Source organism: Zea mays, chromosome 10, assembly GCF_902167145.1.
Source record: "Zea mays cultivar B73 chromosome 10, Zm-B73-REFERENCE-NAM-5.0, whole genome shotgun sequence".
Classification (NCBI taxonomy): domain Eukaryota; kingdom Viridiplantae; phylum Streptophyta; class Magnoliopsida; order Poales; family Poaceae; genus Zea; species Zea mays.
Window position 1 is genome coordinate 67,910,409 of NC_050105.1, and position 18,209 is coordinate 67,928,617.

General features: G+C 46.3%; 1 protein-coding gene across 1 annotated transcript; it reads right to left on the minus strand.

The window, feature by feature from the left end:
* Positions 1–16,382: 16,382 nt before the first annotated feature.
* LOC103642490 (BTB/POZ and MATH domain-containing protein 1) lies at positions 16,383–17,567 on the minus strand. Its single transcript, XM_008665753.2, has one exon. The coding sequence runs from the start codon at positions 17,565–17,567 to the stop codon at positions 16,488–16,490; it is 1,080 nt and encodes a 359-aa protein (XP_008663975.1). The 3' UTR covers positions 16,383–16,487.
* Between the last annotated feature and the right edge of the window lie 642 nt (positions 17,568–18,209).

Sequence of the window (18,209 nt, forward strand, 5' to 3'; positions counted from 1 at the left end):
ATCAAATACCCTGTTCAATCTTTTCTTGCCCCGACCCACGAAAGCTGCGGACAAAGCATTATCTTCGGCCTTGGAGTATGCACCAAGTAGCTCATCACTGGTAGCTTCGATACACTTCAGCCAGTCGTCGTCTGGCTCATCAAACTTCTCCCTAAATCTGAAGGTATACTTCAGTCGGACCAGACCACCCTCACTAGAATCGGCGGTGGTCTCCTTCGGCATATCCCAACTTTCCACAAGTGGCCATACCCTGAAGGCTATATGCTCTTGAATCAAATCCCTTGTGCCAATGAAGGCACACACAGTGCTAAAAGCCCTCTGACATGCTTCAACAGTGGCATCAATTTCCACCTTCGGCCTTCGGAGGCCGAAGCGAGACCAGATGGGGCGCTGAATGATTTCTTTGATGTCTTCCCTTGCCTTTAAATCATTTTTAACGTAAAACCACTCCTCCATCCAGGCCCCAGGCCATCTTTTTCGGAATGTTGGCACCTGGTGGCTTGCATTAGGGCGAGCAATAAATCCATAAAAACCAAAGTTGTTGTGGTACTGTTCTTTGCCAGTAGCCTTCGTCTCATATAAAAGCTCGTGCATACTGCAGAAGCACTTCGCGCTTGGCTCTAGCCTCTGACTCCTTACAACCCAGACAAAAATTCCTATCCTAATTATAGCCTCGGGGGTAATCTGATGAAGGAAAGTCTGGTATATCTTTAGCACTTCAACCACAAACTTTCTCAGCGGGAACCGAAGACCTGCCTTTAAGAAGCTTCTGTATATAACAACTTCGTTTTCCTCCAGAGTAGGGGCAGTGCTGTCTCCTCCAACTCTAATAATAGACATGTCGCGAAAGTATCTCCCCCTCATGGCATCAATATGACTTTGCTTGATAGTCGATTTTCCGAAGATAGTATGGCTTGGGCGCCACGACCGATCCTAAGAGTCTTCATCCCCACTTTCCATGTCATAACTATCACTGCCATCAGAATCTTTGGACAAACCCTCCATGATCTCCTTAGTAATTTTCTCTGTATTTGTCTTTTCCACGGACTCAATAAAACCAGCAATGAAAGGATCTGCATCTTTCTTCTCTTCATACAACTTCGTCTCCCCGGTCGTTTTCTTCTCTTCAGTCATCTTCTTCTCTCCACTCATCTTCTTCTTTTCAAATCTGGAGCAAACGTGTCTTTAAACCGAAGCTCTAAAAACTCGAAAATCAGGCAAGAGCTAAAAGTTTGAGAAAACAACGCAAATGGCAGAAATGGCGTATCAAATGCTGCCGCTATGGTTCATATTTTACGACTAGTGCTTTGCAACTTGGTGGACCCCATCTGTCATTGACTATTGCTATTCTAGCAAAGGGAAGGTGTTTTTTCGGACCTTCGGCTTAAGGCCTTTATTCACGTCGCAGTCTAAATTCGTTGTTATAACAAATTAATACTGCGAGGGGCTACTGTTGGGGGCCTTCACCTTCCGAAGGTCCTCAAAAACATGATTAACAATGTTTTCCCAAGTGTAATATATGTACATGAACCTTCAGACTCGGAATGAAGTTGTACACAATATGAAAAGTGTGATCGAGACGAAGGTTGAACCAGCTCTGAAGCTACGCGCAAGGAAGCTTCGGTTCAGTAGCAGAAAAAGGAACCGACTTAAAGAGAAAAAGGCTATCTAGTCCTCGATAGATTGTCCTTAAGTCAATAGTAAACATGAAGGACATGAATGTAATTTCACACAGGCTACGCCCTGTGCCTATAAACAGATGAACAATACCCTCGTACTGTTCACGCTGACTTGTATTCATTCGCGCGTCATGCTTGGCCTTTTGCCTTCTGTCAAGCCGAAGGTATAAATGTAATTCAATATTGTTTATGTTCATTCATGATGATATAATAGAGATATATCAATGATGTCATATGATTATTCATGTTATCTCTCATATTTCATATACTTCTTCTTTCATTAACATATACAACGATCATGAAGGTACGTCCTTCATGACCTTCGTTTGAAGATCATTATATCCTAAGGGAGATAATGCTTCGAAGGACGAAGGGCATTAACCTTTAACATTTTGTATTGCCTTGTTCTTAACTCATAGCATTTGAGAACAAGTCCCCAACAGAGCCTTTCAGGGTAGAAGAGGCCTTGCAGGATCCGAACTAGGTGTTGGCCATGCAGGAAGAGCACAACAACTTTAAAAGGAATGAAGTCTGGAGCTTGGTGCCACGTCCAAAGCAAAACATTGTGGGAACCAAGTGGGTGTTCCGCAACAAGCAAGACGAGCACGGAGTGGTGACAAGAAACAAGGCTCGACTTGTGGCAAAAGGTTATGCCCAAGTCGCATGTTTGGATTTTAAGGAGACTTTTGCTCCTGTGGCTAGGTTAGAGTCAATTCAGAATTTATTAGCCTATGCCGCTCACCATTCCTTTAGGCTGTTCCAAATGGACATGAAGAGGACTTTCCTCAATGGGCCAATCAAGGAGGAGGTATACGTGGAACAACCCCCTATCTTTGAGGATGACAAGTATCCCAACCATGTATATAAGCTCTCTAAGGCGCTCTATGGACTTAAACAAGCCCCAAGAGCATGGTATGAATGTCTTAGAGATTTTTATTATTACTAATGCTTTCATGGTTGGGAAAGCCGATCCAACTCTTTTCACAAAGACTTGTGATGGTGATCTGTTTGTTTGCTAAATATATGTCGATGACATTATATTTGGTTCTACTAACCAAAAGTCTTGTGAGGAGTTTAGCAGGGTGATGATGCAAAAGTTCGAGATATCGATGATGGGTGAGTTGACCTACTTCCTTGGATTCCAAGTGAAGCAACTCAAGGACGGCACCTTCATCTCCCAAACAAAGTACACTCAAGATCTTCTCAAGAGGTTTGGAATGAAGGATGCTAAGCCCACGAAGACACCGATGGGAACTGACGGACATCTTGACCTCAACAAAGGAGGTAAGTCTGTTGATCAAAAGGCATATCGGTCTATGATAGGTTCATTACTTTATCTTTGTGCTAGTAGACCGGATATTATGCTTAGTGTATGCATGTGTGCTAGATTTCAATCCGACCCCAAGGAGTGTCACCTTGTGGTCATTAAGCGAATTCTTAGGTATTTAGTCTCTACGTCTTGCTTCGGGATCTGGTATCCAAAGAGGTCTACCTTTGACTTAATTGGATACTCAGACTCCGACTATGCCAGGTGTAAGGTTGATAGGAAGAGCACATCAGGGACGTGCCAATTTCTAGGAAGGTCCCTGGTGTCCTGGAGTTCCAAGAAACAAACATCTATTGCCTTATCCACCGTTGAGGCCGAGTACGTTGCCGCAGGACAGTGTTGCGCGCAACTACTCTGGATGAGGCAAACCCTCCGGGACTTTGGCTACAATTTGAGCAAAGTCCCACTCCTATGTGACAATGAGAGTGCAATCCGCTTGGCGGATAATCCTATTGAACACAACCGCACTAAGCACATAGATATCTAGCATCACTTCCTGAGAGACCACCAGCAAAAGGGAGATATCGATGTTTACCACATTAGCACCGAGAACCAGCTAGCCGATATCTTTACCAAGCCTCTAGATGAGAAAAGGTTTTGCAGGTTGCGTAGTGAGCTAAATGTCTTAGATTCGCGTAACCTTGATTGATCTATAACATACATGTGTTTCATGCCTTTGATCATGTTACTTTGAGCTTTTACTTCATTTATTGTTTATTTGTGGTGCTCAAGTTGTACAAGTCATCCTCGGACCTCACAAGTCCATATGCAAATGATGCACATGTTTAGGGGGAGATGAGCTACAACTTGACTCCTTTGAGACTAACGTGTTTGTTTGAGTCACTTGAAGTAGTCTCGAAGGACAATTGAAAGGGAAAATGAACTTGGACGATGAAAAGACTTCCAACTGCACTCCGTATACGTGTATTTAATTCCATGTTCATACTAATGCTCTCATTGCCTTTTTGCTCGTATTTGAACTTTTCATAAGGCAATGGGGTTAAAGGGCCAAAAGTTTTCCCGTTTTGGTGCTTAATGCCAAAGGAGGAGAAACTAAGGCCAAAGCAACTGGATCAACCAACCACTTGTGAATTTCAAAAACAGTAGAGTTAGAATTTGTATTTTGCACAAATGACTCTTATTGCAAAATTTGGTCTCTTATGGGGGAGAATTTTGATTATGGGAAAATGGGGGAGTTTTTGACACTTGATCAATTTTACTTTTGCAATATCTCTCTATTTGCCCAAACAAGTGTGTTTGACTTAGAGATAGTAAAAAAGATTTGATTTGCAAAAGCAAACCAAGTGGTGGCAAAAGTGATCCAAATATGCCAAATACTAAAGGTAGAAAAATTTGATCTTAAATTTGCACTTCTTAGTTGCTTTTTAATGTGTTGGCATAAATCACTAAAAAGGGGGAGATTGAAAGGGAAATGTGCCCTTGGGACATTTCTATAACTGTTTTGGTGATTAGATGCCCAACATATTGTTTTGAGTTCATATGTGCTAACTAAGTGAGAAGTGCAAATTAAAGAGAAAGGTATGTCTCTGGACTTAGTTAATTGTTTTTGGCTACTAACATGTTTATCTAAGTGCTAGAGACATGACCAAGAAAAGAGAAAAAGGATGGAAGAAAGAATGGCTAAGTCAGTCAAACCAGCACCAGCCTGTGGCGCACCGGACTGTCCGGTGCCCAGGCTGGCCCGGCGGCGAAGTAGCTGCTCTCGGGAAAAGCCGAAGGCGCCGCGGCTAAAATTCGCCGGACTGTCCGATGGTGCATCGGACTGTCCGGTGAGCCAACGGCACTCACGGCCAACGGTCGCCTGCGCGATCAACGGGCGACACGTGGCTTAGCCAATGGTCGGATGATTGCACCGAACTATCTGGTGTGCACCGGATAGTGTCCAGTGTGCCAACAGATCCAAAGATCCAACGGTCGGCTTCGCCAGAAAAGGAAAGAGATCGCGCACCAGACTGCTACAGTAGCTGTCCGGTGCTGCATCGGACTGTCCGGTGCACCACTCGACAGAACGCAAGAATTGCCTTCCAAGTTGATTCCCAACGGCTCCTAGCTGCCTTGGGGCTATAAAATAGACCCCTAGGTGCATGGAGCAGTATACCAAGCATTCACTAAGCATCCTAAGACTCCCAGACTCTGCCTCCACGCATTTGATCGATTGTGTTAGTGATTTGAGCTCCGTTTGAGTTGTGAACTCTTTGTGCTGTGTTTCGAGCTCAAGTCTTGGCTTATGTGCGTGTGTGTGCTGCAGATTTGAGTCTTGCGTGTGTTACTCTCCCTCACTTACTACTATGGTTCTCTTGCAATAAACTTGTAAGGGCGAGAGGCTCCAATCTGTGGAGATTCCTCACAAACGGGAGAAAGACTACTAAGGAAGATAGCCGTGGTACTCAAAGTTGATCACTGGATCACTTGAGAGGGATTGAGTGCAATCCTTGACCGAAGGAGGTCACCACAACGTGGAAGTAGGCATTGGCCGAACCACGAGATAAATCACTTTGTCTTATGTCCATCTTATTTGTGATTGGCTTTCTTCTAGAATTCACACTTTAGCAACTTGGTTTTAATTGCACTAACATTTCATAACCAAGTGTTGGCTATTTAGTGTTGAATTTCCCAGGATCACCTATTCACCCCCCTCTAGGTGCTCTCAGCCCCGCGACAGAATAGAAAGGGTAACAACGAATCCGGCTAGGAAGGACACGACAACGACGAATCCAGTCGGGAAGACGACGATCCAGCCAAAGGGACGACATATCTAGTCGGGAATGTCATAGCAACGGTGAATCCCGCCTTGAAGGCCGCGGCAGCGACGAATCCAATGAAGGTGATGAAGGGGAAGGGCAATGGGGGTGGATCCAGTCGGGCAAGGGCCTGTGTCGGGCCTAGCAAGGGGTGTCGATGCCAGCGACAGAAAAAGCTCAAAAGGTTGGCGATGTTGGGTGTCAGCGCGGGCAGTTAGGAGGTTGCCAGTGCGATGACGAGGGGCTACATGGGCGGAGATGCCGACGCATGGCAGCCACGCCGGGGAATAGGTGGCCGACGATGGTGAGGACAGGAGGCGAAGCAGGCCATGCCACCGCCTAGGGAGAGGAAGGCGCAGCGTATGCGCCTACCTAGAAAGCAGCCACACCGACCTATGCGCCGTTGGGGAGGTCGCAGCGGGCCTAGCGATGGCGGCGGCCATGGCCTCCAGGAGGGGGGTCGACATGGATCTAGCTGGAGGAGCAACGAGGAGGTCAGTGGAGGAAGGCGCTATCCTCAGGGACGAGGCAGACTTGAGCTGAGGGGGGGGCGTGGCAGGGGCGGATAGGCGACGTAGTCCTACCACGCTAGTGGCCCAGCAGGGCTCCGCCCGATGGGGGCCTGCAATGGCGAGGAAGGCACATAGGTGATGTGGACGCCACGGCCGGGAGGGAGCGTCGACGACATCGGAGCTAAGAGAGGAGGGTCTAGCGGATGGGGCCGGCAGGTGCGGGCCCCGCCGCCTTGAGCAGCGCCAATGCGGGCGAGGGCACAAGGAGGAGCGCAGGGCGATGCGCGCCGCCATCGCGGGCGCTGATGCGGGGAGGAGCGCAGGGGCCATGCACACCGTGGGGAGTAGGGAAAAGAGGGCCTACGCAGGAAACATCTAGAAGGAGGTGGTTCTCGCCGACCTGGGATGCGGGTGCCGCTCTGGGAGGGAAGGCTAAGTTTCCCGGGGTCGACGGCGCTGGAGCTGTGGGTGACTGCTGGTAGGGTGGGAGGGAGGAAACCCTAATCTAACCTAGTCTGATACCATGTAAGACAATAAAAGTAGCATTGATGTATTGCATAAGAGATGTGGTACAATATATAGACTCACAGGACCCTAACCCTAATGGCCGACAACCCAGTAGTGGTGCTGGCCCACAGACACAAATAGTGTAACAATTTTCCCCAACCGTTCATTTCAGCACCGACGGTCTACAGTCATAGCTCATCCGTGTAGTAGCCAATGAGAGCATCCGTTCTGTCTCCATGCCACTAGAGACTTCTGGATTGTAGCTTTTTCAGACGAGAGATTCATATGCTTCCTTCTTCCTGAATCCATAGTGCGTTTTCTTGAACTAGTAGTGCTACCCTGCCTCGTCTCCTCACTAGAGATGAATGGGATTTCTAGGCCCCTTGGAAAATAGGTAACACGACTTGTGGGTAAAGATGTGCAACCCCTGCAGAGTGTAAAATTGGTATATCAGCCATGCCACGGTCAAGAGTGACTCAGGGATCTCGCATGATTAATTTATGGAATTAAACTTAATCCATCATATGCATTGCATTGTGGAAATTATTTATCAATTGTGATATCTTATTTTATTGGGCTGGTATACACTTATACTTAGTAACTACTAATAAAATTTGACCAACTTGTTAAAAGTAATGCTCAGCCTTAACCATTATTTGTTGATCAGCCTTACACTGTACATGAGCCTCCATCGTAAGTGAGCTCATGCACATTATTCCCCACACTTGTTGAGTGATGAACTTTTGTGATCTCACTCTTGCGATAACCCCCCTCTCCCCCGCCCACAGGTGAAGGACAGGTGCCATCGGAGGAGGACTACTACGACGAGTTCAATGAGGTTTAGGTGTCGTCTCCCAGTCAGCTTGATGGTGCCATAGAAATGATATTGGTTCGATTTATCTATTATCAGTTATTTTGTAAGACATTTTTGTTATGTAATAAAGTTTGTGCCACTCGTTTCTATACACTGAGTCATTGCATGTATTGATCTTGTTTGACGCACATATGAGACGCACCCGGGTTTGCCCCTTAAATTCGAGTGTGATAAGCGCCCAACGTCGGGCGGGGCTGAGGCAGTCGGCGTCGAGGCGGCCGACGGTGTCGGGACGGCTAGTGTCGAGCGGGTTCACGGGCGGGGATAGGGCACCCAGCGTCGGGCGGTGCTGGGGCAGACGACCATGGGCGGGGCTGAGATGGCTGGTGTTGAGGTGACTGACGACGGAGCGAGCGTATCCATGTGTCTCGGGGGCTTGAGCATAAGCGAGCAGATAGAATGGAACGACGTGGGCCGTTCCATATATCCAGTCATTTCTGATGACCAGATCCTGACTGTTGGGGGCCTTCGGCTTCCGAAGGTCCTCAAAACATGATTTAACAATGTTTCTAGAGTATAATACATGAACAGGTACCTTCGGGCTCGGATCAGAACCACAGTGTGAAGAAGCACAAAGAATACGAAGGTTGGCGCAGAGCCGAAGCTATGTGCAGGAGAGCTTCGGAATGATAGCAGAAAAGGAAACCAACTTAAAAACGAAAAGGCTATTCAGACCTCGATGGGTTACTATAGAGTCATTAGCAAATGTAAAGGACATGAGTGTAATTTTACATGGGTTGCGTCCCGTGCCTATAAATAGATGAACAGTGCTCCCGTACTGTTCACGCTGACTTGTCATTTGCTTTTGCGTCACGCTTGTACTTTTACCTTCTTTCAAGCCGAAGGTACATTTGTAATTTGATATCATTTCTATTTTCCATAATAATAAAAATAGAAGTGAGTTGTTAATAATACATAATTGTTTATGTCTACTCTTATACTCATATGATTCCTTCGTCATTATTATACGTTGAGCTTATGAAGGTATGTCCTTCATAACCTTCGTCTGAAAATCATTATATCCCAAGGGAAATAATGCTTCGAAGGACGAAGGACTTTAACGTTTAACATTTTTTGTGTTGCCTTGTTCTTAACTTATAGCATTTGAGAACAAGTCCCCAACATTGGCGCCCACCTCCGGTGAACTCTTTTCGACCACCTTCGACAAGCATTGACCTTCGTCATGCCACCGAAGAAAGCTTCAGCGACAGGGGCTGCCGCTCTGCAGCCGCTGGACCCGAACCAAGAAACCCTTTCTCTTCGAGAAGCCTGAAGCCAGAAGAGGAAGGCCACTAGTCCAACACCCCAGGAGGACGAACATGGAGATGCTTCTTCAACAAGTACAAAGGAAGAAGGAGAAGATGGCCTGGCTAGCCGATCTTCAGAGGCAGATTGACGAAGCCACTGAAGAAGTATGCCATCTTGCTCAAGATGAGCAAGAGCGAAGGCCCCAACATAGGGAGCTTCATCAAGAAGGCTTCTTCAACGAGGATGAATGGTATGAGGATTTCCATCATGGAAATTTTGCTTTTGATGATGCTTCTCCTCTGTCAGCAGAACTGCAGGCTACACCTTGGCCCCCATCTTACAAGCCACCCAGTTCCCCATGTATGACGGACACTCAGATCCGAAGCAGTTTCTGATGAGCTACGAAGCAACCATATCTTCATATGGAGGCAATACCGCAGTCATGGCGAAATCTTTTGTCATCGCAGTCAAGAATGTTGCGCAAACCTGGTACTCCTCTCTTCGGCCAAGAACAATCACATCATGGCAGAAGCTGAAGGACATGTTGATCACCAGTTTCCAAGGGTTTCAAACGAAACCGGTTACCGCTCAAGCTTTGTTCCAGTGCATGCAAGATCATGAAGAATACCTCCAGGCGTATGTCCGAAGGTTCTTGCGTCTGAGGGCACAAACGCCGACGGTGCCCAATGAAATTGTCATTGAGGCCATGATCAAGGGGCTTCGGCCAGGACCTATGGCCCAATACTTCGCCAGGAAACCCCCTCAGACCCTGGAGAAATTGCTTTAAAAGATGGATGAATACATCCGCGCTGATAATGACTTTCGTCAAAGAAGGGAGGAAGCCTACAAGTTCTCTAAGATTACCAGGGGCTTCAGAGGGAGAATCCACCCAAGGCACGTCAGATCAATCCACTCCACCCAGAATGACGACAGAGGAAGTCAGCAGCAGAGGCCACAATATTCCTCACAAGCTTCGGGGTAGCAACAAAGCTATCTTCGGCCGCCAGCTCCAAGGGGCAGAGGCGCCAGGGGCTTCGGAGGAAGGTTTGGGGATCAGCCCAGGAAAATTTATTGCTTATTCTGTGGTGAGGACAAGGGCCATACTACAAGGATGTGCCATGTCACTATTCAGAAATAGAAGGAAATAGCAGAAACTGCAGCTCAGCAGAACCAGCCGAAGCAGGTCATGCATACTGCTTCATATCACTCACCCTACATACCAGAGTATGTGGGTAACCATCCTGCAGCGTCTGTTGCTTCGGCTAGTCAGCCACAGGCATCATGGCCACAGCCCCCACCTCCGCCACCACTACAACCTGCATATTCACGCGGCCAACAACCAGAAGGGAGTCAACAGACCCATCAGCAGAGAGACTTCAGGGAGGAGTCCGAAGCTCGCACAGTCAACAGTACTGTGCCAGAGTCGAAGCATATCTACTAAGAGATATCCTACCCCTGAATCAGTTTTTACATTCATTGTCATTCTCTTTCTTACTAAAGAACAGTTGTTCAAAGCTTAGTTTTCTTGGCGTTTTCAATTCCTTGTATTAGCTTTGTTTTTGCCATAGTGAAAATATATCTTCTCCACAGACTTACGGAGTCCAAAAAGTCGTCGAGGCACAAAAAGCCGTTCCTAAGTCACAAGTATCTTCGAAGCTACAAAAAGTCGTTCTACTGAACGCAACGTAAGTTTGCCGAAGCTACAAAAAGTCGTTCCTAAGGGAGCGCAGTGTAAGTTTTCTGCTCAAAAGTCGTTCCAAAGGGAATGCAGAGCTAAATACCGCCGAAATATAAGGCGAAGCGCAAAAAGTCAACGCGAATACCGCCGAAATAGAAGGCAAAGAAGTTCAAAAGACGTTCCTAAGGGAATGCAGAACTTACAGCGAAAAGTCAGCGCCGATACACCGAAAAATAAGTGGTGAAGCCGAAAAATAAACGGCAAAGAGATTGTGTATTCCAATATGGGGATAGGAGTGTGTGTCTTCGGCATAAAGTATCATTTTCGCATAGCATAACATCATCACATCATTTTGCATAATATAACATCATACATCATATTTCATTAATGGCACAAGAAGGGGACATAATGTTGACCTTCGGAGAATGCTTCGAAAAAGTGAAATTGTGCTAAGGCACAAAATAAGTTTTGAAGAGATACGATTTTATCAGCTCTGAAGTGGAGGAGAAAGTCTTTTATTGATGAAGTATCAGTGTTATGGCGACGCTTGGAGCATTTTTATAAAGCACTCTGATATCAAGGAAGAAAGTCTATTACTAATGAAGCATTAATGCTTCTGCGATGATTGGAGGATTTCTCACGAAGCATAAAAACTCTTCTTTACGAAGCATGAAAAGAAGGGAAGGTGTTTTTTCGCCGAAGGCTCAAAAACGGTATGTACGATAAAAATTTCATGCATCGCAAAGAAATAGATTACAAAGTCATTTACACATTACATTAAGAACTCATGAGTACCAAATATTACAAGCATAGTCCAACAAATGTTACATTAATATTTTGGCAATATATTTACAATATCTATTCTTATTCTCTCAAAACTTTGTCTGCAGCTTCGGTCGGCAGTTGAGTAACGACTTCGTCCATAATGGTTTCAGCCATGCTAATAATTTCTGATGTTTCTTTTGCCTCTGCTTCGGCCAGTGGCTCGAAGGGCTCCGGGGGGGAGATAGTTCGGCTGTGGTAAAAAACGTAAATAAGTTCGAAGTCACAAAAATAAAAAATAAAGATAAAAGTTATTATTAAGCAATACCTATCCGTCTTTCGAGTTCTGCAGCTTTTTCAGCTGCCTTCGTTGCTTCCCTAGCATCGTGAGTATCTTTTTCGCTCTTCTTTATTATTTCGTGGGTCATCCCTCGGCCGCCATTTTCCCATATGTCAATAAAGAATTTTCCACCAACTAAGCTTGCTTCGGCCGAGGGGTCCTTCGTATCATCAATAGATAAAGTAGCTTCGGCTTGGGCCAGAGCTTTCACATGATCGCAACCTGATTTCTCCAAGATAGCCGCAATTCCCCTTGCACCTGAGAAGGCGCAGACGTCCCCACGGTCATTTAAAATCTCCTCAAAGGCTTCGGCCTCGCTGCTGATCCATTCAATTGGCCCCTCGGGATCGCCCTGTACGAAGTTGTCTTCACTTGAATATGCGCCAACTTTGGCGAAGCTAGTTTTTATTTTTTCCACACATTCTATGGATTTTTCATAACATCTTTCCTTCGAAGAGCGAAGTTCTACAACTATTTTTCCCAATAATTTTTCCAGTAATCACTGGCATCTCGGTCAGCTTCGGCAATAGCACATTTTAATTTTGCTTCAGCCAGCTGTTTCCGAAGATCCTCAATTTCGCATTTCTGGGCTTCAGCTTGGGCTTTGGAAGTAGCTTCGTCTTCTTTTATTTTGTTCACCAATGAGTTTAATATCTTATCTTTTTCAAGACCTTCGTTCCTTAGTTCAATTACTTCGGAATGAAGGTTGTTCAAAGCTATAGTGCATCCTTCATCTTCGGCACTTTTTTGCGCCCTGAGGGCGTTGCTAAGAATGAGGCCCTGCGAAAGGAGTGCAGTATTAAGTATAAGCAAATAAAAAATCTTTTGTTTTAAAGCACAAAAAGCTCATTCTCATACCTTTAAACTATTATATGCTAAGCTGTCGGCCAATTCATCTTTTGATAGCACCGAAAGCCTGTCTTCTAGAGTCGGGAATCCGAAGCTTCTGCTCTTCTCCCGGCAGACAGAAATCTCCTTGCTGTCTGGGAGACAATACAAGAAATCTTCTTCTCCGCTGCCGTTGAATATCAATGCCCCTTTGGATATTTCAGTTTTCGGGCATAGTATTGAGCTTCTCGTTTTTCTTCTTCAGATAACCTTTTTCCTGAAGCATGTCGTACAAAATAATCAAGTACTTCGGAAGATGCTTCAGGAGTAGGAGTGGCAGTTTTTTCAGGCAAAATTTGTTCTGTAGCTTCTTTTTCCGTTTCTTTTTCCCTGATTTCCAAGGATTTCTCCTTGGCGGGCTCTGAAGGCCCAGCTTCGGTCTCAATCTGGCTCTTTGCAGCTTCGGCTTCGGTTACTCTTGTCTCAGACTGCGTCTTTGGAGCTTCAGCAGTTTTCCTTAGAGTAGAGCTTGTCTTTATTGTCTCCAGCGCATCTAGTACGTTGACCATTCTTTTCCTCTTAGGGGTCGCTGTAAGACCTTTTTGTGCCTTCGGCACTGTCACTTCTGCCGAAGGGCTTGTAATTTCTGATATCTTTGTTCCTTCGACCCCTATATTATCGGCCTTCAGCTCAGCTAATTTGGCTGAGGATGTCTTCGGCATTGCAGTCGGCTCTTCAATCTTCTGCGTAGGTGCAGGTTCTTTGGCTTCAGTAGCCGAAGAGGTCTCACCGCCAAATTCGGGCACTACGGCCGGTTCAATATATCGCGGCCGGTGAGTAAGAACCTTCACCTTTTTCCTCTTCGGCGCGGGCTCGCTTGGAGCAGCTGAAGCAGCATCCTTCCCGGAAGTTGCACTCTTTCTCTTCTGCCCCCGTGGCGGGTAGCGGTAATCTGGCTACATGAACCCAATAGCATCAAAAACTCTATTTAGCCTTTTCTTTTTCTAGCTTCCGAAGGCCGCAGATAACACATTATCTTCCGCTTTGGAGTACGGCCCAAGCAATTCATCACTTGTAGCTTCGATGCACTTCAGCCAGTCATCGTCTGGTTCGATAAATTGGTCTCCAAACCTGAAGGTATATTTCAGTCGAACCAAACCACCTTCATTGGGGTTGCTGATGGTTTCTTTTGACATCTCCCAGTTGACTACCAATGGCCATATCCTGTAGGCCACGTGCTCTTGGACTAAGTCCCTTGTCCCGATGAAAGAACAAACTATGCCAAAGGCCCTTCGACATTCTTCAGCTGCTTCATCAATCTCTACCTTCGGTTTCCGAAGGCCGAAGCGGGACCAGATGGGGTGCATGATGATCTCTTTAATATCTTCTCTCACCTTTAAATCATTTTTCACATAGAACCATTCTTTCATCCAGTCTCCAGGCCACCTCTTCCGAAAGGTTAGCACTGGGCAGCTTGAGCCTGAACGAGCAACAAAGCTATAGCAGCCAAAATTGTTGTGATACTGCTCCTTACCCCAGGGCTTCGTCTCATATAAAAGTTCGTGCATACTGCAGAAACTTTTTGCACTTGGTTCCAAACCTTGACTCCTCATAGCCCATACGAAGATTCCCATTCTTATGATGGCTTCGGGAGTAATCTGGTGAAGAAAGATCTGGTATATCTTTAAAACTTCAACCACAAAGCTGCTTAAGGGGAACCGAAGCCCAGCCTTGAAGAAGCTTCGGTAGATTACGACTTCATTCTCTTCAGAACAGGAACATTCCTGTCTCCGTTGTCAGCCTTCACGATGGATATGTCTCGAAAATACCTTACTCTCATGTTATCAAGATGACTTTGCCTGATAGTCGATTTTCCGAAGACTGCGTGACTTGGTCGCCACGGCCGATCTTCGGAGTCTTCGCCCCCACTTTCCACATCATAACTATCGCTGTCATCGGTATCTTCAGATAAGCCTTCTAGAATTTCTTTTGTAATCTTTTCTGTGTTGGTCTTTGCAATTGACTCGATGAATCCAGTGGGTTTTTCCTTAAGAAGCTTCTCCTCCTCGCTCAGCTTCGTTTCAGCAACAACTTTCTTATCTTGAGACATCTCTTCGGAAATGGTGAAAATGTGCTCTTAAAACCGAAGCTTAGAAAATCTAAAAAACCAAGCAAACGTTGGTAGGCAAGAGCTAAAAATTGAGCAAGCAGAGCAGATGGCACTAAGCGTACTAAATGAGCTCGTGGTGTGCTCTTATTTATACGCCTAGTGCGTTGTAGGCTGGAGGGCCCCGCTTGTCATTGACTGTTGCTATTCTAGCAAAGGGAAGGTGTTTTTTCGGACCTTCGGCTTAGAGCCTTCGTCCATATCACAAACTGAATTTATCATTCTAATAAATTAATATTGCGAGGGGCTACTGTTGGGGGCCTTCGGCTTCCGAAGGTCCTCAAAAACATGATTTAACAATGTTTCTGGAGTATAATACATAAACAGGTACCTTCGGGCTCGGATCAGAACCACAGTGTGAAGAAGCACAAAGAATACGAAGGTTGGCGCAGAGCCGAAGCTATGTGCAGAAGAGCTTCGGAATGATAGCAGAAAAGGAAACTGACTTAAAAAGGAAAAGGCTATTCAGACCTCGATGGGTTACTATAGAGTCATTAGCACTATAGAGTCATTAGCAAATGTAAAGGACATGAGTGTAATGTTACATGGGCTGCGTCCCGTGCCTATAAATAGATGAACAGTGCTCCCGTACTGTTCACGCTGACTTGACATTTGCTTTTGCGTCACGCTTGTACTTTTACCTTCTTTCAAGCCGAATGTACATTTGTAATTTGATATCATTTCTATTTTTCCGTAATAATAAAAATAGAAGTGAGTTGTTAATAATACATAATTGTTTATGTCATCTCTTATACTTCATATGATTCCTTCGTCATTATTATATGTTGAGATTATGAAGGTATGTCCTTCATAACCTTCTTCCGAAAATCATTATATCCCAAGGGAAATAATGCTTCGAAGGACGAAGGACTTTAACGTTTAACATTTTTTGTGTTGCTTTGTTCTTAACTTATAGTATTTGAGAACAAGTCCACAACACTGACAGCCATCAAACATAAGATTATTTCTGACGGCCTGCTCTGACAGTCGTCGGACATAAAACTTATGTCCGATGACCGCTGAAGACCCTTGGAAATAATCTAATGTTTGACGGCTGCGAGGCCGTCATACTTTTGTCTATTTCCTGTTGTGAAAGAAGACCAAATTAAGACTGTTCATCATCCCATTTGCTGTATATTGCTATATAATTATGCCGCTTGGGCTGAAGAACACGAGAGCTACATATCGGGAGGGAGGGGGGGGTGGGGGATATAGAAGTGTCTATTATCTTAACTACACAAAAATATCGAAGGATACGTTGAAAGGATCTAATGTCTGATCTGGCAGAGAAACCTTTGACAACGTAAGGAAATTTAGTATCAAGCTCAATCCGGAAAATGCACGTTTGGCGCACCTTCACATAAAGTGACTACTTATCTTAAATAGCTGGCCATTAAAATTAAGGAATTCCTCTTACACACTATTGTCATCTATAGTATACAATGATGGAATTCTCCACTGTTTTACTCCAACAGATCAATACAAGTTTTTTGCTTCTAAATTGAAGCCTGATCAATTTATATATTCTCCGCTTTCTTTGTTCGTACAGTTTTGAAAAGGTTGTGCAAATTCCACAGCTAGATATCATGAAAATTTTGGAACCGAATGCAGCTTATAAATTTGTAGTGTTTCATTTCATCATGTCCTGTATTTTTTTGTAGACACTAAGGTTCACACATTGCACTTGGGATTATTACCATCATATGAAACTACTTTCAAGCTGTTGATATGATTGAAGAAGTTACAAACAATCAACCAGATTATGTTAAAATTGAGACACTACATTTAAAATTTGGCCGAAATTTACACTGTCTTCTCCAATGCTTCTACGGACACATCATCATGACCCATTTCACTATTATCGGAAGATGCTATGAAATAGATGGAAGCATGTTTAAGCGTGTCGCAGCCATGCCGATCGGCTAGAACCAATGTGCTAGCCGCGTTGTCCACATGGAGTGTCCTTGCAAGGATGTGCTCGCACATCGCCTTGAGCCTGTCAATGGCATATCGATCCGCGGCCGCTAGCAAATGCTGGACCAACTCTCTCGTCTCGTCCATGCCCATATGGCTCATGGCCGGCAAGGAGTCGGTGTAGATGAAATGGAGCAACGCCCTGAAAGTGTCAGGCCGCATGTCACCTACCACGACAGTGCGCGCGTCTGTCGTCTCCGCAGTGCAAGTGGAGCTGTAGAGCTCCGCCTCAAAGACCGGCGACCGTGCGGCGAGGATGATCCTGTGAGCTGCAAATGCCTCGCCATCCACACCGAAGGTCACGTCCGCGCCTTCCTTGGACACGAGCAGCTCGCCGATGTGCAGGTGCAGGTTGCCCCCGGGCACCCGGATCTCCGGCGCGCCACGGGACGTCAGCGCCGTCCCGGTGACGGCCGTCACGACGCACGCGACGGTGACGGCGTCGTCGCGGAGGTACGCCTCCAGATCGCACCGTTTCACGAGCCTCGGCATGCCGTGGCAGGAGCGCTTCCGTTCGTGGCGGCAGGTGGGAATGGGGTACATGCGGCAGCAGCAGGCGGCGTTGTCGAACACCGCCGTCGTGTCCTTGGGCTGGAACGACGGCAGCCCCGTGGCGCGGTTGACCAGGCCCAGGTTGAAGGACGCCCTCACCCGGGCGGGACGGGTGAGGAGCGCGAGGGAGACGGAGACGTACCCCGAGCTGCCGGGCGCGTCGTCGCCGTCGGGGTAGAAGAGGATTGCCCACTGGTACCCACCGACGGTGAAGCCGACGGACTCGACGCACCTGCGGCCGCCGGTGCCGACGCCCCTGCGCCTGTGGAGAGTACTGTACCTTATGACCTCCAGCATGTGCGCGCCTTGTTGCCGCGCGTCACCGGCGATTGGATCCGCCCACACCGTCAGTGGCATGTTTCAACTTTCGACAAACTGGCGATCGCGACTCGCGAGGGAGAAGGATCTCATGCGATCGAGGCGAAAGTGAAACCGTGAAAGGCTGAAAGCAACGTAGGCACTGTAGATGAGCAATTGGGCCGCTCCGCACGGCACGGCCCAATTAGGCACGGCATGACCAGACCCACGGGCCTACCGGGTCGGGCCTGCACAGTTCTGCGTGCCTTACAAAAGGCCCAGGCACGGTCCTTCGGGCCGTTTTTCGGGCCGGGCAAGCCCGAAAAGCCCTCGTCCAAAACAGTGCCGGACCAGCCCGAAGCCCGATAACAGAAAAATGCAATCTGCACAAAAATATACATAAATATTGAGCTGTTAGTGCAATGCCGCCTCATTAAAAACCTTTCTAAGTAAAACTCACACCTCGTGAGAAACCCTAGAAAGAAAAAAAGAGTACAACCAACTCAGTTTATAATTCAAATGTTCAAAGTTATTACAATTTACAAGCCAAAGTGTCAGGACAGATAAGAAATCAGAAACACTTTACATCCAGCCAAAGTCTTAACTCTCAACCCACAAGATCAAGCCAAAGTGTCAGTAGCACCAGCACCTTCATCCAGCCAGAGGTCCTTGAAGGACTCCTCTAATTCATTGTCCACCACA

Coding starts and splice junctions, on each gene's coding strand:
- LOC103642490 (XM_008665753.2), bottom strand. CDS start 17,567: ATGCCACTGACGGTGTGGGCGGATCCAATCGCCGGTGACGCGCGGCAA.